The sequence below is a fragment of the Ornithorhynchus anatinus genome, chromosome 9 (assembly GCF_004115215.2).
Source record: "Ornithorhynchus anatinus isolate Pmale09 chromosome 9, mOrnAna1.pri.v4, whole genome shotgun sequence".
In the NCBI taxonomy this organism is placed as follows: Eukaryota; Metazoa; Chordata; class Mammalia; order Monotremata; family Ornithorhynchidae; genus Ornithorhynchus; species Ornithorhynchus anatinus.
In genome coordinates, this window is record NC_041736.1 from 23261412 (window position 1) to 23282170 (window position 20759).

Consider the following 20759-nt stretch of genomic DNA (forward strand, 5'->3'; position numbering starts at 1 on the left):
CCAAGGAGTTGGGGGGAAGGAAAGGGACTAGGCTCCAGTCCTACAATAGGGGCCTAGCAGAGGCTTCCTGGTGGCTTTTCTCCTCCTTCCTCATGAATTCCCAAACAAGTTCTAGCCTTCTAGACTGTGAGCCAGTCGTTGGGTGGGGACCGTCTCTATCTGTTGCCAAATCGTACTTTCCAAGGGCTTAGTACACTGCTCTGCACACAGTAAGCGCTCAAAAAATACAATTGAATGAACCCTGATCCACCCCGTCTCCTCCCCCAACCCCCTCCCCCTTCGCCAGGAATGCCAAAATCAAGGCTTAAGGAATTTGAAAAAAGACACAACTGTTGGGTAACGTCTCCTCTAATACGATAGACCTCGGGCACTTTACCAAACACGATGATCTCCATCCATAAAGTCAGATGAGATTCATGGTATCCACACAATCCCCTCAGCACTGGGGCCCCTTGAGCAATTTTCAAGACTGTTCAAACAACTCAGAGCATTCAAGAGAAGTGGATGATTTTCAGTCGATGTAGAGTTTAAATTGCTTCCATGTTTTGCTTCACTAAGTGTCTGCTTGCGCTCCGAGATACCGCAACCGACACGCTAACTCATATCTGCCCCAGGGTTTAAAACGGTGCTTAACGCATAATGAGTGCTTGACAGATATAAAATTAATAGCAATGAAAGTGGTATTTGGTTAGGAGCTTCCTATATTCCAGGCACTCTACTAAGCGCTGGAGCGGATACAAGCGAATCGGGTCGATCGCCGTCCCTGTCCCACATGGGCTCACGGTCTTAATCCCCATTTTGCCGATGGGGTCACTGAGGCTCGGAGGAGTAAAGTGTCTTGCCCAAGGTCACCCAGCAGACAAGTGGTGGGGCTGGGATTAGAACCCAGGTCCTTCTGATTCCCAAGCCCGTACTCTACCCACTAGGCAACACTGCCCCACGGCAGGCTAGGTTCACATTTGCCTCTTGAGATTTCCCCGATCTGTGTTGGATTTGTTCGGGGCCGGAAAAAAAGCCAAGCGCTTGCCAATTTCTGCTCGATGAAGGTTTGGGGAAAAATCATGCTCACGACTCAACTTTCCCACCTCCATCCCCTCACCTACGCTGTTCCCCTGGTTTGGAACTCCCTCCTCGCATCAGACATATCCCAGCGCTCCCCACATTTATAGTCCTCTTAAAATCCCACTTCCTCCAACAAGCCGTCCCCGATTAATTATCCGGGACCTTGGCCCACATCATCCCTTCGGCCATCTCCGGCGACTGTCACCTTATTTATTTATTTTTATGGGACCCATTAAGTGCTTACTCTCTGCCGAACGTCATCCTAAGCACGGGGATAGGTGCAAGTTAAAGAGCTTGGACACGGTCCCTGTCCCGCATGAGGCTCACAGTATAAGTAGGAAGGAGAACAGGACAACTGAGGCGCAGAGGGAGTGAAGTGACTTGCCCAAGGTCACACAGCAAGCAATCGGCAGAGGCGAGATTAGAACCCTCCTTAATATTCAAGTAAATGAGTTCGCTCGATTCATTCATCTCGACCAAGCTATTGTAAATACTTTCATGCTTGCGTGGCTTCCCCGGAAGGATGTAAACACCCTGGCGAGAGGGAATATATCACTTCCCTATTCTGTTCTTCCCAAGCACTTAGTCCAGAGCATCAGAGAAGCAGCGTGGCTCAGTGGAAAGAGCACTGGGCGTCAGAGGTCACGGGTTCTAATTCCGCTCCGCCACTTATCAGCTGTGTGACTTTGGGCAAGTCACTTAACTTCTCTATCTCCTCTGTAAAATGGGGATTAAGACTGGGGGCCCCCATGTGGGGCAACCTGATTACCTTGTATTCCCTCTCCCCGCCCCCCAGCACTTAGAACAGTGCTTGGCACACAGTCTTTAATAATAATAATAATAATGTTGGTATTTGTTAAGCGCTTACTATGTGCCGAGCACTGTTCTAAGCGCTGGGGTAGACATAGGGGAATCAGGTTGTCCCACGTGGGGCTCACAGTCTTAATCCCCATTTTACAGATGAGGGAACTGAGGCCCAGAGAAGTGAAGTGACTTGCCCACAGTCACACAGCCGACAAGTGGCAGAGCTGGGATTCGAACTCATGAGCCCTGACTCCAAAGCCCGTGCTCTTTCCACTGAGCCACGAAGCAGCATGACCTAGAGGTTTGAGCGCGGGCCTGGGAATGGGAAGGTGATGGGTTCTAATCCCGGCTCCACCACTTGTCTGCTGTGTGACCTTGGCCCGGTCACTTCACTTCGCTGGGCCTCAGTTCCCTCATCTGGAAAATGGGGATGAAGACGGTGAGCCCCATGTGGGACAGGGACCGACCTCATTCCCTTCTATCTACCCAGTGCTTAGAACAGTGCCTGGCCCATAGTAAGTGCTTAACACATGCCATTATCACCGTCATCATACTAAAAGGGTGAGTACAACAGAGTCAGAAGACTCATTTCCTACTTTCGACCTTCTAGCGGGAGAAACAGACATCGATACAGATAAATTCAACTACTACTCTTTCTACGATCGATTTCTGAAACGACGCATACAGTGAAAATGCAATGCTTGATCTGACCTTGACGCCTGTGTGCGGGAGGACGTACGTTTCCAGTGAGCTCCTTATGGGCAAGAGAAGCGTCAGCTAATTCTGCTGCGTCGTACTCTCACGAGCTTTCAGGACAGCGTTCTGCCCCCAGGACGCATTCAGTAGGCATCAAGCAGAAGTCGGCAAACGCTTGGCTCTTTTTCTGTCTGAGAACAAATCCAATTCGGGAGCGGGGGGATTAACAAGAGGTGAGTCTGAACTGAGCCTGTGGTTGACTGGTGTCAGTGGGAAGGAACAGAAATGGTGAGCTTTTATTTGACAGATCAGAAGGGGGCCAATAGAGGAAGCATCTCAAGACGACCAAAGTTTCCATCGACCGCTAATTCTCGCTCCGTCCCCTTCCGCAAGACAAGAGAAGCAGCATGGCCTAGTGGAAAGGGCATGGGTTTTGGAGACAGAGGACCTGTGTTCTAATCCCAGCCCTGCCCCTTGTCTGCCGTGTGAGCTTGGAGAGGTCGCTTTACTTTTCTGTGCCTCATCTATAAAATGGGGTTTCCATACCTGTTCTCCCTCCTACTGAGAGGGTGAGCTCCCTGCGAAACAGGGACTGTGTCCAGTATGATTAACTTGTACCCACCCCTGCGCTTAGAACAGTGTTTAACACATCATAAGCCCTTAAATACCATTTTAAAAAAATCCCGAAATCTGACAGCTTTATGTCTGATGCCAATTTCCGCAGATTTTCCTTTGCATTTCACTTGACTTCCCTAAATCTCAGTTTCCTCAACTGCAAAATGAGGCTTCAAAACCTGTTCTCCCCCACTAATTGAACCACGATCCCCCTTGGCAACTGGGACTGTGTCTAACCTGATTAACTTGGATTCAACTCAGAGCTTAGAACAGTGCTTGACACATAATAAAGGCTTAACCGTGGCTCAGTGGAAAGAGCACGGGCTTTGGAGTCCGAGGCGGTGGGTTCGAATCCCGGCTCGGCCACTTGTCAGCTGGGTGACTGTGGGCGAGTCACTTCACTTCTCTGTGCCTCATCTGGAAAATGGGGATGAAGACCGTGAGCCCCTCGTGGGACAACCTGATTCCCCTGTGTCTACCCCAGCGCTCAGAACAGTGCTCTGCACATAGTAAGCGCTTAACAAATACCATCATTATTATTAGCAAATACCATAATCATTTACCAAAATAACAAAACATCAAAATTTGCTTCACCAGTGGATTTGTCCCATTCAAGTTTCCGATCCTACCTCTTGATGATGTTCATAACAATAATAATTATGATTATATGTTAAGTTCATGTAACATAGTGCACCGTACTAAGTTCTGGGGGTAGATATAAAACACAATCAGAACAAACGCAGAATCTGTCCCAGACAGGTTTCACAGTCTAAGCTGGAGGTCCAGAGAAGTCGAGGGCTTTGCCTAAAGTCACACAGCCCGCAAGTGGCAGAGCTGGGATTAGAACCCTGACTTTGAGTCCGTGACTTTATGAAGACTGTTCTCCTAATTGCTTGCTTGTCTGCCGCAGTTGGGTCTCTGAACAGTCCACAGCTAGACCATTGGGTTTGGAACTCAGATAACTTCAATAAAGGGATAAAATTTTGAGTCCTCGATTAGGTTCTTGAGCTACGTGACACGCCAGAATTTCTAGAATTTTATTAGCCCCGGTCCTTTCAAATGAAACCACATCTACTTTCACATTCATTCCCTAGGTGGGAGAGACTTAACTTTGAGGATTCAGGCACACCACCCGTTTCGTATGACATTTACTCCTACCTGAATGTTCTTTTGGAAGGAAGTTATGCCGACAGCCCACCACACACACAGTCGTTACAGTGCAGAGGAATGCGGATCGTCAGCTGCACGGGAAAGTACAGATCACTGGACCTTAGTTTGTCTCTCTTCCTTCTTATAACAATAATGTCATTTTCTGAGTAGTGACTAGGGTCCAAGCGGCGTGTCAAGCCCCGGAGTAGATGCGAGATTACGGGATCGTACGCAATCTCTGTCCCACGGGAGGCCCTCCATCTGTCTCATCTCCATTTCACAGATAAAGAAACTGAGGCCCACAGGGGTTAAGTAATTTGCCCAAGTCACCGGCAGGGCAGTGGCAGATGCAGAATTTGAACTCTGAGGCATTTTATCCCAGACTTGTGTTCTTTCCAAACTTTCCCCTTACCGTCAGCTTTCGAGCATTCCATCATCCTGCCCTCTCCTACTCCAGTCCACCACGCCAACTTCACTCCTCTAGCACCCCCATCACCCCACGTCCAACTGTCTTATTTCATTTCCTGAAAACGATTTTGCCGCTACCCACCTAAATCGACCCCGTGATCCTTGATGCTGGTTTCCTTATATGAGACAGGAGAAGTTCCCTAAATCTACATCACCTTGAGAAGAAAAACCAAGGCAGCCACCCAAGATTGGAAAGACTGGAAGGTTGAAATTGGGAAAATTCAAGATGGGTTTGGCCCCCCATTGTCCCAGCCGAGCTGATGGAAAGCTTTCACCCACTCTGCAATTTGAACAGTGAATCACAACTAATAACTACCGCCCTCTTCCTTAGCTTCGTATTTTCAGATTTCTTCGGAAAACAACATCTTTCGTAAGATTATAATAGCTAAATATTACTTAGCCCAATTTTCTCCTCCCCTGCTTTACGTCTGAAAATCCGTAACATTTCATCCCAAAGAACTCAAACACCCCCAAAAGTTTCATATTTTCAGCCTCTGAACTCTTCTTTCTCTCTGGTGGAGAAACCTCTAGATCCACTGGCATATAACCCCTAAGCCCTTATTCACCCGAGAGCAAGAACGATCAATAATCACAGAGGAAGTTAACGGTTAAATCACAATTGAAATCATCCGCCACTTGCTTCCTGGGTGGCCTTGGGCAAGTCACTTAACTGCTCTATGCCTCAGTTTCCTCATCTCTAAAATGGGGATCGAGACTGTGAGTCCCATGTGGGTTACGGACTGCGCCCAACCTGATTAAATCAAGTCTTCTACTGTACCTGGTACATAGTGAGGGCTTAACAAATACCAGAGCAACAACCTGCTCCTTTCTGGTGCTGTTTTTATTTTGTGTGGTGGCTAGGCATGGTAGGAAATAGTAATAATAAAAAGAATTGTGGTATTGGTTAGGCATTTACTATGTTCCAGGCACTGTGTTAAGTGCTGGGGTAGGTACAAGATTGCAAGGATCAACACGTGGCTCACCGTCTTAATCCTCATTTCCAGATGAGGTAACTGAGGCCCAGAGAAGTGAAGTGACTTGCCCAAGGTCACACAGCAGACAAGAAGCAGAACTGGAATTAGAACCCATGACCATCTGATTCCTAGGCCCATGATCTACCCACTACTCCATGACCATAGCAGACTAAAGTGGGTGGCTGGACTATATTCACTATGAGCCGGTATCGGAGGTATGTAGAGGTAATTTTGTTCATTCAATCGTATTTAGTGAGCACGTACTGTGTGCAAAGCACTGTACTAAGCGCTTGGAAAGTGCAATCCAGCAACAGAGAGAGACGATCCCTGCCCACAGCGGGCTCACAGTCTAGAAGGGAGGAGACAGACATCAAAACAAGTAAATGAGCATCAGTAGCATCAATATAAATAAATCGAATTAGAAATATATACCCAGGCACTTAGCAGGCGCTTAAGAAATTCCACAATTATTGTTATTTATTCTTATTGCTATGACAAGACTCCACTTTACTAGTTATTACCAACCACCTGCACTTCATGACTACTTATTTCCTCCACATTTTACAAACTCCTTGAAGGCAGAGGCTACATCTTCTGCTTCCCTTCTACTTCCCCCAGGGCTTAGCACAGTGTGTTACCCATACTACACACAATGAATATGCGTGTGAATTATAATTAGGTCTCCTAAGATGGATATTTTTGAAGGTTAGCACCGATACACAGTTCTCTTTCTCTCTTGTTGGAAATACAGTCTTAAGATCTTCTGAATTAAGGGGCTTGGGGTTTAATTTTACACATGGCATATTATCCAAAAGGACCATCAAACTCAAAGCATGCAAGACTCAGTGGACACTACTAGGAGGCCTGTGGAAATTACATCTATTTTAAATGAGCTGATTGCATAGGATGCATTATGGAGCTCCCTTTTACGGTTCAAAAATCCTTTTTGACAGGAGCTGGGATTGTGTATAATTTTTAGGCTTTGACTTTTAAGCCCCCAAATTCGTTTGAATATCACAATTCCACTGCCAGTTTAGGGAAAGCCATTTGTGGTGATTGAATCCTCTGTATACAGAGGAATGATTATTCCTTTTTATCATGCTGATGGTTTGGAAGAAGCGACCCAGGAAATTAAATTATAAAGTCTCAGAAAACCACTTCACAAAGTCTCCTGGAAAGGTTAATTTTTAAACTGGGATATCATGTTGGTAATTCGCTCTAAATGTTACTCAAAAAAAAACCATTTAACAAAAAAGCTACTTCCTATCAAAAACTGAGAACAGGTTTTTCATTCAAAATGATGAAGAATATGTGGTAAAAATATATCTTTTAGTATAATAAATGACTGCTGTCATATTAGATCAGGGAATTCCAAGCAGAAATGTTAAACCAAATGTCCAGGCTTCTCTGTGCTTATAAAAGAATTCTGCAATATATTTATTCCATCTGGCTGACTGGATTCGGCAGGAATTAGAGCATCTAAAATATTCATCTCATTTCTTTCAGCAGAAAAATTACCGAATCGATAGAGAAATCATAATCGTGGAGTTTGTTAAGCACATACTTCAAGCTAGGCACTGTACTAAGCACTGGAGTCAGCGAAAGGTAATGAGTTCAGTTACATTCCCATCAAAGCATTTCTGGAAACCTCAGATATCATTATTATTATTATTGGTAATAATAATAATAGCAGTAATTGTTAAGCACTTACCGTGCTAGTCACCGGGGCAGATAGCAGATAATCAGATCTCAGATGGGATTCGCAGTGCAAGTAGGACAGAGGACAGGTATTGAATCCCCATTTTGCAGATGAGGGAACTGAGGCTCGAACAAGTGAAGTGACTTACCCAAGGTCACACAGCCGGTAAGTGGTGGAGCTGGAATTAGAACTCAGGGGCTTTAACTCTAGACCCTGCCCTTTCCACGCTGCTTCTCCAAAGCGACAAAGTCCAGCTGCGGAGAGGCAGCCAAAGTAGACTCTGTCGCTCTCTACCAGGATAACCTCCATCTACAGTCAGCCCGGGGGGGGGGGAGAGTTAAAAGAAGTAGTGTGGCCTAATGGATAGAGCGCGGGCCTTGGAGTCAGAAGGACCTGGGTTCTAATCCCTGCTCTGCCACATGTCTGCTGTGTGACCTTGGGCAAGTCACTTCACTTCTCTGGGCCTCAGTTCCCTCATCTGGAAAATGGGGATTAAGAGTATGAACCCATGTGGGACAGGGACTGTGTCCAATCTGATTAAACTGGCTCAGTGGAAAGAGTCCGGGCTTGGGAGTCAGAGGTAATGGGTTCGAATCTCGGCTCTACCACTTGTCAGCTGAGTGACTGTGGGCAAGTCACTTCACTGTGCCTCAGTTCCTTCCTCTGTAAAATGGGGATTAACTGTGAGCCTCACGTGGGACAACCTGATTACCCCGTATCTACCCCAGCGCTTAGAACAGTGCTCTGCACATAGGAAGCGCTTAACAAATACCAACATTATTATTGTCTACCCCAGGGCTTAGCACAGTGCTTGTTACATAGCAAGCCCTTAACAAGTACCATAATTATTATTAAGTTAGAGGGATCAAGGGAACAGGAACATAGAGCCTGGCACATAGTATTTAACAAATACCACAATCATAATTATTATTATTAGGAGTCGAATGCAGAGAAAGAATACTCAGAAGGGACATGGAAATGGGCAAAAAAAGTTCATAACTGACTAAGAGAGATACAAGCAAATCAGGTTGGACAAGTTCCCTGTTCCACATGGGGCTCTAACTCTTAATCCCATTTTATAGATGAGGGAACTGAGACCCAGGGAAGTGAAGTGACTGGCTCGAGGTCACACAACAGACAAGGGACAGAGCTGGGATTAGAACCCAGGTCCTCCTGGGTTATAATCATTAGGCCTCGCTGCTCCTCCCAAATGCCCAAATATAATTGTCCCTCTGCAATTCATAAACGGTCGTTGTCGGGGAGAGGAGTTCTAAAATTAGACCCAGAGCTCTTCTGTTTGTGGAGATAGGCAGATGTGGCTTTTTTCCTCCATCTTTACCAACCTGCTCTATTTTCCTAAGCAAGCAACAAGTTAGACTGGCGCAGTAATGCTCTAAAAGAGAATCAGTCCATCTATTAATCAGTGGTATTTATTAATCCATCATATTTATTGGGCGCTACATTTAGAGCACAGTAGTAAGCGCTTGGGAGAGTACAATATAACAAAACAGACACATTCCCTTTCCACAGTGAGCTCACAGTCTTTACTTATTCAGTGATCTTTGTTAAGCACTTACTACGTGCCAGGCACTGTACTAAGTGCTGGGGTAGATGAAATCTAATCAGGTCGGGCAAAGTCCATGGCCTACATGGGACTCACGGTCTTTATCCCCGTTATACAGATGAGGTAACCGAGGCACAGAGAAGTGAAGTGACTTGCCCAAGGACACACAGCAGACATGTGACAGAGCCAGGATCAGAACCCAAGTCCTCTGACTCCAGGGCCTGGGATCTTTCCACTAGGCCACGTCCCTTCTCTACTGAGCACTTTCTGTGTGCAGAGCACTGTACTAAGCACTTGGGAACATGTAATACGGTAGAGTTTGTAGACGAGAACCCTGTTCACAAGGAGCTTACGGTCTCAACGTTTTAAGTTCCTAAACATATCCTCTCCTCATTCCTATGAGAAATGAAATCGTGCTCCAAGTAAATCTGCTTTACGTCTATCTTTTAGCTCTCATGTATCTACAGGTTGTCAGTCCCTAAGGGCTTTGAGGAGGGATTCAATATGCTCTTTTTCCAATCAGGGTAAGAATAGTAAGGCTTAGACCATAACAATTCTCAATCGGAAGGTAGGCAGGGAAAAAAGCAAGTCATGGAGAATTTTCTTAGTTCAGTAGTTTACCTTTTCATTTGAAGAAAATTAAAATGATAACTATAAAAAAAATTGCAAAGCAGTCCATCTGTGGACAACAGAGAAGATTGAAAAAATGGAGATTTTTTTTTTCCTGGAACAGTAATTAACAAGCTCTCGACAGCAGAATTACTTGGGCTCAGACCTTCAGGATCTACTTTGGTTTGGAATAATAATGTTGGTATCTGTTAAGCGCTTACTATGTGCAGAGCACTGTTCTAAGCGCTGGGATAGACACAGGGTCATCAGGTTGTCCCACATGAGGCTCACATTTAATCCCCATTTTACAGATGAGGTAACCGAGGCACAGAGAAGTGAAGTGACTCGCCCCCAGTCACACAGCTGACAAGTGGCAGAGCCGGGATTCGAACCCGTGACCTCTGCCTCCCAAGCCCAGGCTCTTTCCACTGAACCATGAAGTAAGGTCGCAGATCTACAAGCCAGGCATGATTGTATTCCCTTATAGACCAAAGTTCAGGAACTTAGCACTACAAGTCGGGCACTAAAGTTGAAATGCACGCTGGAAAGTATATGCCAATTTAAATCCAGTACTGCACTTTGCAGACCCAGGTATTGCAAAACAACATACAAAACACGCGGATGGCTAAATAACTGTGGTCTAGTGAGGAACCGTGTGCTCTAGCATAAAGAACAAAGAACTAGAAATCAGGCAACATGAGTTACTCTGTGCAGAGCACTCAGCAGATACCATCCACTGATCGCTCACCTGAGTCGGCCTTGTCTAATCTCTCAAGCCTAAATTATTTTTGCCATCTTTTCCTGCTTCGGTACTTGGATCTATGTGATATCTTTCTGGGACTGAAGATTTTTATTTCAAGAATTTCTAGAATTTCGCCCTAGTGTACACTGAAACTGGGGTTGAGTGGTTAAAAGTCAGAGAACGTGCCACAGAGAGATGGATATTTGTTGCCGATCATAGCTACTTGCCTGGGCAGATTCCAGTTTTTATTTACTCTTCTGTAAACTCACTATTGAGTAGGGAACACGTCTGTTGATTTGGTTGTATTGTACTCTCCCAAGAGCTTAGTATAGCGCTCTGCTCATAGAAGGCACTCAATAAAATACCACTGACTTATTGATCAATGTCTTTCAAGTCCTTAAGGGCCAAGAGCTACTCAGTACATACAGGTGTCTAGAAGGCAGGTGAAGTTTGGGTCAAATAACGGCTTACGTCTGTGTCAACACACCACCATCCATTTGGGTTTTGCCTTCTGCGGCTAAAAGAGCTTGTTGGTGAGAAGGATTTCAGCTTTCTAGCCCAATTTCTCTCCCTGCGTGTTCTTGCAGTGACCTCACCCTCCTAATGCTTTGGTAGGGAAGTAAATACGACTTCAAAGTTTACCTTATCTGGAAGGAAAACAGAGAGCTCGGGAGAGATGTTGAAAGAAAACCCAAACCTTTGATGACTAAGTTTATAAAAAAGAGAATGAAAGTTGAATTCTACAGACGTACACTAAAGGTCACTGTCCGGATTTCTCTTTCGGCGATCTGTGGACATAAATGAAAATATTTGCATTTCTCTGAAAGTTTTCGATCAGTTGAGAGGTCTGGGAGAATCAAGAATTCCCTCAGCTGAGGGGGCCTTGAAAGGTCACCGAGTCCAGTCTTCTTCCCTCAGGAAGGGAAATCTAAATGCTAGAAGAGGAATAAAATAAAATACATAAGACCTAAGAGGGGCTGTTTGATTCATGGGGCAGGGCGGCGGGAAATAATCCAGGAATTGCCAAGGAGACGGGATTATAAGAGGACTTTGGAGATAGGTAGGGCTGATGCCTGGTGGATTTAAGGACACGGGGAGTTCCCGGCTGGAGAAGGGTTATGAGGAATGGGATCTAGGCAGGAAAACCAGGAGTGAGGAATTGTTAGGAGACGAGGAAAGAAGAGTGTTAGGAGATGAGGAAAGATTCGTTCATCCATTCGCTAGTACTCATTGAGCGGTTACTGTGGGCAGAGCACTTTACTAAGTGCTCAGGAAGTACAATTCAGCATGGGCAGAGTGGTTCACAGCCTTGAAGCCAGTTGGGAAGAATTTTTTACTTTACGCCAAAGGAGATCGTTTTTATGTGTACATATTTCAAAGTTGGAGACAGACCGACAAAAACCAGTTGCAAATATGTGCAGCGGGGATTATAACAATATATAACAATATAGAGAGGCAACAAGGCCTAGTGGAAAGAGCACTGGCTTGGTAGTCAGAGGACCTGGGTTCTAATCCTACCTCTGCCACTTTGCTATATGACTTTGGGTGAGTCACTTCACTTCTCTCTGCTTCAGTTACCTCATCTGTAAAATGGGGATGAAGACTGTGAGCCCCACATGGGACAACCTGATTAGATAGTATCAGTTAATCAGTATTTATTAATCAGTTATCAGTATTTATTGAACGCTTACTCTGAACTCAGTGCTTGGGAACTTACAATATAACAGAGTTTGGTAGACACCTTTCCCTGTGCATCTATCCCAGATCTGGTACACTGATCCTACAGTGCCTGGCACATAGCAAGTGTTTAACGAATATCGTTTAAAATAAAATCAACAAGAAGAGGTGCAAGTAGATCAGGATGAAGTAGCAGAATAAGTAATTGAATATAAAAATGAAATCCCAAATGAAAAAGGACAACTATACATAAGTGTTGGAAAGAGGAAATAAAATTAAGCATGCAGTTTCTAAGAGTAGCGGCTGGGTGAATGGAACAGGGGAATTGGGAATTATTTCCTCAGACAGGTAGGATTTTTGAAGAGACTTTGGTGGTGGAGAGAGCTGTGGTATGGCAGATTTAGTGCGGGAAGGAATTCCAGGCCAGGGGAACAGTGTTAATGCGGGGACAGAGGCAGGAGAGGAGAGGAGGAGGTGAGATTAGGAGGAATGTAGAGTGCTGGAAGAGGAACATGTCTGTCCACATCCTTAAACACGGTTGCCTCCCTACCTGCAATTGATTTTAATGCCTGTCTTTCTCCGCTAGATTGGAAGCCCCATGAGGATAGGAATTGTGTCTATCTACTAAGAAGCAGCATGGCATAGTGGATAGAACGTGGGCCTGGGCGTCAGAAGGTCACGGGTTCTGATCCATGAATGAAATTTGACTAGAATGATTTGCTTATCTTAAAATCTATCAATATATCTACAGTATTTATTGAGATCCCACCATGTGCGGAACGTAATAATAACCGCTTGAGAGAATAAAACAGACTACATAGACATGATGATTGCCCTCATGCTGTTAAAGGAAAGACAGTTACTAAAATGAATTACACAAACAAATTAAACAGTAGGGGAAAGTGTCTTCCAACTCTATCATTCCACCCCAACTGCTAAATGCAATGCTCTGCACTCAGTAATAGCTCAATAAATCCCAGTAAAAATAACTGTGGGTTTTTTGTTAAGCACTTACTACGTACCAAGCACTGTACTAAGAGCTAGGATAGATTCATTCCTTCATTTGATCATATTTATTGACCACTTACTGATTGATCTGTCCTTTTTCCCAACCTCCTGGTCAAAAATAATGGTCGGTGGCCCGGGGCTAATAATCCCCAATACCTCTAAGCCCCACTGTGCAGGTGATCAGCCCTGCTGCTTTAAATCCATGAAATGCTTTTAGCCTCTTCCCGCTCATCACTACCTCCAGAGCCAATATTTCTCCCTCTTTTCTGGTTTGCCTTTCCCACTTCTATACCAAGAAGGTTTTTCCCTGGTCAAACCTCTGTACTCTTTCCCAGTGATTAGTTCAGTGGACTGCACATAATCTGTGTTATGCTGTCAAGTTGTCCCCGACCTATAGCGGCTCCATGGACACATCTATCCCAGAACGTCCCACCTCCATCTTCCATCATTCTGGTGATGGATTCATAGAGTTTTCTTGGTAAAAAATCCAGAAGTGGTCTTCCATTTCCTCCTTCCATGCAGTAAACTTGAGTCTCCACCCTCGATTCTCTCGAGGGGTGAGTTTTGACTTGATTGCCTTCCACTCACTAGCCACTGCCCAAGCTAGGAATGGAACGGGTAGGTCTCTGCTTGACTCTCCCTCCCTTAGCCGAGACTGGAAGAGTACTGGAAACTCCCCAGGTGTGATCCTGAGAGGGGATCTGCACATAGTAAGGTCTTAATAAATACTATTTCTACTACTCAGAGTTACACTCAGTCTCTGCTTTGATTCAGGGATAGCAGTCTTGCAAAGCCCGGGGCTAAGAAAAGCTTCTATTTTATTTGTTCCCCTCTCCTACTTAGACACTGAATCCCTCGTAGGGCAGGGAATATGTCTGACTTAATTAACATTCCTCCAAGACGTTCTGGAGAAAAAATATATTCACAGAGTCGCTATGAATCGGAAACGACTTGACTGCATCTGATAATAATAATTAACATGTACCTACCCCAGTACTTAGATGAGTGTTTGACACATGGTAAGCGCTTAAGAAAAACCGTTAAAAAATTAGAAGAAACACCTAAACTGAGCCATTTGTTCCAGAGCTACAGCTTGCCCTAGCCAAAGAGGCTCACAGAACCAAATGAAGAGTCCCTGATTTCCTAACAGGATTTTAGACCAAATACATATGAAAATATGTGGTGTGGCATAACAGAATTTATCATATTCCAGATTCCCGGTTTTGATTTGATCTGAGGTGGATGTTCTCAGCTAAAAGGAATGTGTCTGCTAATTCTGCCATAATGTACTCTCCCAGGCATTTAGTTCAGTGCTCTGAATATAGGAAGTGCTCAGTAAATATGATTAACCGACTGATACCAACAGTCTGAGATGGTAATTGTGGAAAACCGCAATTCTGCATGTTGTACAGGGTCTGAAGCTTTTTTTTTTTTTTAACAATAAAAAACCCTCCTCTTTCCATAATTATGAAGATCTGACAGTCTTTTAGACTGAAAGCCTATTATGGACAGGGAACATATCTGCTAATTCTACTGTAGTGTAATCTCCCAAGTGCTTAGTACAGTGCTCCGCGCATAGTGAGCACTCAATAAATACCATTGATTGATTGATTGATCTGACAGCCAGCCTTCCAGTCGAGATATATGAATCGACAACCAAATGTTAACCTTAGTCATCTCTGACAGTTTCTTTTTCCAGGTAGATGGCATTTTTTGTGGACCTCCTTTTTACTCTAATATAATGTGAGCATGTAGGATACGTCACCTTTCATACCTCATCATTATTATATCTCTTTCTAGCTTTCACTTCTAAAATTTTGTCCCTACAATATGCCCCATTGGTCTAGGGGCATTATTCTTGCTCTGGATAAGAGAGATCAGGGTTCAAATTCCACACAAGCCCACTGTTCATTTAAGCACTTTTTACAGAGGAGGAAACTAGGCACAGAGAAGTTAAGTTACTTACCCAAGGGCACCCAGCAGGCAAGGGGCAGAGCTGGGATAAGAGTCCACATCCTTTGACTCCCAGACCCAGACCCTTTCCATTAAACCATGCAATCCTATATCTACCCGAGCACTTAGTACAACGCTTGTCATAGAGAAAGCACTTAAATACCACTATTATTATGATCATTATTATTGCCGACTGACCTTACCCGCTACTGTACTTTCTCTTCCACCAGAACTAGTTATGGGAAAAAATGGCAAGTGGGTTGAACTCCACCAAAACATTTCACAATGACAATCTTAGTAGCATACTAAGGAAAACATTAAGCGTTAAATGGACATTTTAAATTGAATGAGTCATGAACCAGTAAAAAAACATCTCTGACTAGGCTTGCGGTTTTGTAGATGATATCTCGCCCAGCTGCTAATTGACCCATGAAGAACATAAACCATAAAGTCCCTATGCGAGATTAAGAGTCAGAGAGTGAAGCACGATAGAGCGCTCGCTTGATTTGCGGCGGGCATTTTGGAAGATAACAGAAATCGAAGGTTCCGTCTCAAATTTTCCTTCACGTTCTCAATGTTCTTTCACTTCGAACAGCAGATGGGCCTGGCCTCAGACTTTGTGTGAGTGAAGTAATTGTTCTGGGGTCCGCGAATGAGGAGGCAGTGGTCGGACAGAGCTGAGGGGAGATCAAGGGCAGAGGCAAGGAGTTGATCAAGCGCAGCAGTGGCGAGGCAGTCGTCAAAAGCTTGTCAGTGTCGAATTGGCCTGGGTCCAGTCTAATTATCCTGCATCTACCCAGCGTTTAGCCCAGTGCCTGGCACATAGTGAAGCTATCATTCACAGATTTCACCCATAATTATCATTATTGTGGTATTTGTTAAGTGCAAACTATGTCGAGCACTGATACCTGTCTACTTGCTTTGTTTTGTTGTCTCTCTCCCCCCTTCTAGACAGCGAGCCCATTGTTGGGTAGCGATTGTATCGATCTGTTGCCAAATTGTACTTTCCAAGCACTTAGTACTGTGGTAGCGCTTAGTACAGTGCTCTGCACACAGTATGTGATCAATAAATACTACCGAAGGAATGAAGACAAGGTAATCAGGTTGGACACGGTGTCTGTCCCACATGGGGCTCACAATCTTAATCCCCATTTTTCAGATGAGGGAAATGAGGCACAGAGAAGTGAAGTGACTTGCCCAAGGTCACACAGCAGACAAGTGGCACATCTGGGATTATAAGGATTATATAGAGCAGAGACCCACGAGAGGAAACGATAAATGGCCTGAGTGTCTTCCGTGTGCAGAGAAGTGTACTACGTGCTTGGGAGGATACAATGGTGGTGGTAGACACTATTTCTGCCCTCGAGGTGCTTAACTGTACTGGCTTATGAAGCAAAGGGGTCATGGGGGTGAGCAGGTCCCCCAGAAAAACTTGGTGTTAAGCACTTTGATCCCTTAAACCTCCAGTCTCCCCCATTTGGCTTCCACCTCTTTCACTCCTCCAAAACCATCCCCTCCGAGGTCACCAGTGATCTCCTCCTCTCCACATCCAACGGCCTCCTTCTCCATCCTAACCCTCCTCGACTTCTCAGCTGCCTTCGACACAGTGGACCACCCCTTTCTCCTGGAAACGTTAGCCAACCTCAGCTTCACTGACACTTCTCCTCCTAACTCTCCAGTCACTCAGTCTCAAACCCTTTCACACGCGTCTCCTCTGCCTCCCAACCCCAAACTGTGGGTGTCGCTCAAGGCTCAGTTCTGAGTCCCCTTCTGTTCTCCATCTACACCCCACTCCCTTGGAGAACTCATTCGCTCACATGACTTCAAAAAACCATCTCTATGTGGATCGTTCCCAAATCTACATCTCCAGCCGAGACCGCTCTCCTTCCCTGTAATCTCACGTTTCCTTCAGCCATCAGGACATCACTGTAAGGATGTCCTGACAACGTCAGACTTTAACCTGTCCTAAACAGAACTCCTCATCTTCTCACCCAAACCCTGTCCTCTCCCTGACTTTCCATTCACTGTAAAAACAGCACCGCCATCCTCCGTCTCACAGATTCATAACTTTGGCATTCTCCTAGACTCATCTCTCCCATTCAACCCACATATTCAATCTGTCACCAAATCCCGTCAAGTCTACCTTCACCAAAATCACTAAAATCTGCCCTTTCCTCTCCATCCAAACTACTGTGTTAAAGCAGCGCTTAGAACAGTGTTCCAGTGGGTAGAACAGAGCTTGGCATAGAGTAAGTGCTTAACAAATGCCATCATTATTTATCCTGTTCCACCTTGACTACGGAATCAGCTTCCTTGCTGACTTCCCTACCTCCAGGCCATACTTCACTCTGCTGCCCAGAACATTTTTTTCTAAGAAAACACCTTTAATCCGTATTTCCCCACTCCTCAAGAACCTCCAGTGGTTGCCCATCCACCTTTCCATCAAACAGAAACTCCTTACCATTGGCTTTAAAGCATTCAATCACCTTGTCCCCTCCTACTTCACCTCCCTGATTTCACTCCGCTAATGCCAACATACTCACTGTACCTTGATCTCGTCCATCTCGTCACCAATCTCTCGCTCATGTCCTGCCTCTGGCCTGGAGCTCCCTCCCTCCCTCTTCATATCCAACTTACCATCACTCTCCTCATCTTCAAAACCTTATTAAAAATCACAGCTCCTTCAAGAGGCCTTCCCCGACTAAGCTTTCATTTCCTCAACTCCCTCTTCCCTTCTGTGTCACACTTGGATTTTCACCTTTTGTTCACCCCACCCTCAACCCCACAGCACATACATCCACCTCTGTAATTGATTTATATCACCGTCTGTCTCCCTCTAGATTGTAAGCTCCTTGTGGGCAGGGACTGTGGTTACCAACTCTGTAATAGAGAAACAATTATGGAATTTTTTAAGTGCTTACTATGTGACAGGCACTGTTCTAAGTGCTGGCGTGGTTACGAGTCAATCACGTTGAACTCAATCCCTGTCCCATAAGGGACTCACAGTTTACGTAGGAGGGAGGAGGATTTAATCCCCATTTTACAGATCAGGTAACTGAGGCACTAAGAAGAAGTGACCTGTCCAAGGTCACACAGTAGATTAGTGGCAGAGCCGGGATTAGAACCCAGTTGTCTCACTCCCAGGCCCGTGCTCTTTCCCACCACACTCATTCAAGTGCTTGATACAGTGGTCCTCAAAAAATGCCACTGATTGAATGATCTGGGAATGGGAACATTCTCTCTTTACGAATTCATTACATCACGTTCAGCATCGCATAATGCAGTGTAATGACGTCATGCCACTGCTAGGTCATACCACACGTCATATTGAATTCACGCTTAACAAAGAGGAGGCAAACTATTTTTCCAGAAGCAAAATGTTAGAAGTTGATCCTGGGCCCATCCTGTCGGTCATGAGACTACCATCACGAAGCCGGAACACCTACCCTGCGGGAGAAGTCCTCCCGATCTACCGAGTGGATTGAAACCCAGCACCTTTTTCTCAAAATGATTCTCTGCCAGGCAAATCCTACCCTAGGGAGTAAAACCGGTCTGGCCGTGAAATTCATTTTAAAGTTAGTTATGTGAAGAAGAAAGCCGACAAGCACATATGGTTTCAAACATTCCAAAGACGTAGACCTCGCTCTGTCAATATAATGCATCGTGTGATGTCTCCAGGACAGGGATCTGCTACCTCACGGTGTTTGCCATCTGTCAAATCAAATTTCTTTTAATTCTCACCACAGACCTAATTGTGATCTGCTCGGAGGTGGATGTTTTAAAAACAAATACTAAACCTATACGAACTGAGATGTCACAGTGGAAAGTCTTAATTCAGAGTTCTACGAGGTGCCTTAGATTTCTTATTTTAGTACAAGAAATATTTTCCTTTCTCCAGACTGAAAAAGATGTCAATCCTACGCCTGACCCTTAAGTACTGGCATTAAAAATCTCATCCAAATACTAGTCTCTCTCTTTTTTAAAAAAATTTCTGAGCAATTCAGACACGCAAACACTGAATGCTATTGTGAGAATGGATATTACACATCTCAAAATACCTTTAAGTGCATGCAAAAGTTGTTCATTTTAGGAACCAACTGGCTGAAGAAGTTTTTCTCCGACATTTACCTTGGCTGCTTTACACAGTCTTTGATGAGTGGTGAATCACCTCCCGTAACTATTTTCAATAACCGTGACCTCCTGCTACTAATGCCTGCTCTCCTTTGGCATAAGAAGAGCATGAATAGAGTCTGAGAATTTACTACCTACCATCTCCGATTAGGTGCCGACAAGATCTGTGGAGATTTCATTTTCCTTTCACATGAGAAAAAATGAGTATTCAGAGAGGAAGATCTCATTATCTACCTAAAATGAATCCTCTCATGGTTCCTTCCCATTAAGCAAACAGATAGCTGGAGCCGACTATTTGTTATGCTTCTACCTTGTACCGTACCCTCCCGAGCACTTAGTACAGTGCTTTGCACACAATAAATATGACTGAATACTAAATGAGGGACACGAACTCCCCTAAAAGTATCACCTTCTCTCTGGGACCCGCTTCCCACATTTGTGAATTCTCGAAATGCCGTTCGGGGACGGTCCGTTTCTAAAAGAATCAGAAAGGATCTGGGAAATGAATCTCTGTGGGTTAAGCTCCAAGTAATTCATAACTGCTCCCAAATAGCTGCTCAGATTTCAATTAGTCCCACTGGTAGCCTGAAATCCACCCCCCCCCCCCCCCCCCCCCCGGCACACGAACACACAGAAACAAGCAAAGTCTACTCACATTCCTTTCAGCCGTTGCCACATTTTTTCAGTCTGTTCTCCTATCAGATACTTTAAAGAGGTGCTGCCATATTCCTCAAGCTCAGTGGCAGTGGACCCCATGACAGCCGTCCTACGATAGACAATCAGTCAGGTTCAAGCGGTAATTAAAAGCATCCCTCAGTCCACGACTGAGCTCCAGAAAAACCTCACGCATAATTCAACTGCCGCTCTCACGTGTCAGAACCCGTCGGATTCACCAAAACCGACGGAAGCCTTTGCCAAAAATCGCTCCTCGCTTTGATAGGCAAATCCACCGCTCTCTTTCCCTCAAGCACACAGCCACATGAACAGCTCTTCTGACCTCACGAGTATAATCCGCACATGTGAGCCGGCTACGATACTACAGACTGGCGGCACAGACTGTCCCCCACGCAGTTCATTTGTCAGAATTATGTGCATCGAAGCGCACAAGCATCCCTCCTGTTTATTAGAATGGTGGGCTAAATGGGAGCGAAGCGGATGACTCTTAGCACGCCTTAAAAACATCGAATTTCTCTCTCTACACCAAAGGAGCGGGAGGCAAAAGGAAAACAGATGGTAAAAAGCAGAGACAGCAGCACCGCCCTGAGAATAAAAGTGCTGGGTAAAAGCCAAGGGTTTTTACTCTCTTAATTCTCATATAACCAGCCCTTAAAATTCACCGTACATTTAATAAATAACTGAACGACATTCGTGTCAGCAGGTTGAGAGAGCGTGAATCTCGGCAGAGGTTGGATTTTCGCTCCACAGGTTGTTATTGAAAGAATCTGTACATCGACCAACGCTGTAATCATGGCTATTCACCTTCTCCTAGCAACTCGGCACAGCGGGGAACTGCTAACTGAGCCCCTGGCAAACACAGCAGCTGCAATACAGCCTGTTCTGTGAAGCCTCTGGAAGGGGGAAAGTGTGTGTGTGTGTGTCTGTTGTGTC

At 45.0% G+C, this 20759-nt stretch overlaps 1 protein-coding gene and 1 non-coding gene across 5 annotated transcripts in view; both read right to left on the reverse strand.

Annotated features, from left to right (window-relative positions):
- The window catches only part of PDE1A (phosphodiesterase 1A), a 188249-nt gene extending 167740 nt beyond the window's left edge, over positions 1-20509 (reverse strand). The window contains exons 1-2 of one of the 4 annotated variants that reach the window (XM_007671295.4): positions 20494-20508; positions 19807-19917 (exon numbers count right to left, since the gene is read on the reverse strand). In XM_007671295.4, coding sequence (XP_007669485.2) covers positions 19807-19917; positions 20494-20495 — 113 coding nt within the window. In that variant the 5' untranslated portion in view covers positions 20496-20508. Of the gene's footprint in view, positions 1-19806; positions 20281-20493 lie in introns of those variants that run through there. The other 3 variants (XM_029071987.1, XM_007671298.4, XM_007671293.4) reach the window with 3 other exon arrangements.
- On the reverse strand, positions 13630-13766 carry LOC114814449. Its single transcript, XR_003762247.1, has one exon. It is a non-coding gene; the product is annotated as a small nucleolar RNA SNORA7 (small nucleolar RNA).
- Positions 20510-20759: the final 250 nt, after the last annotated feature.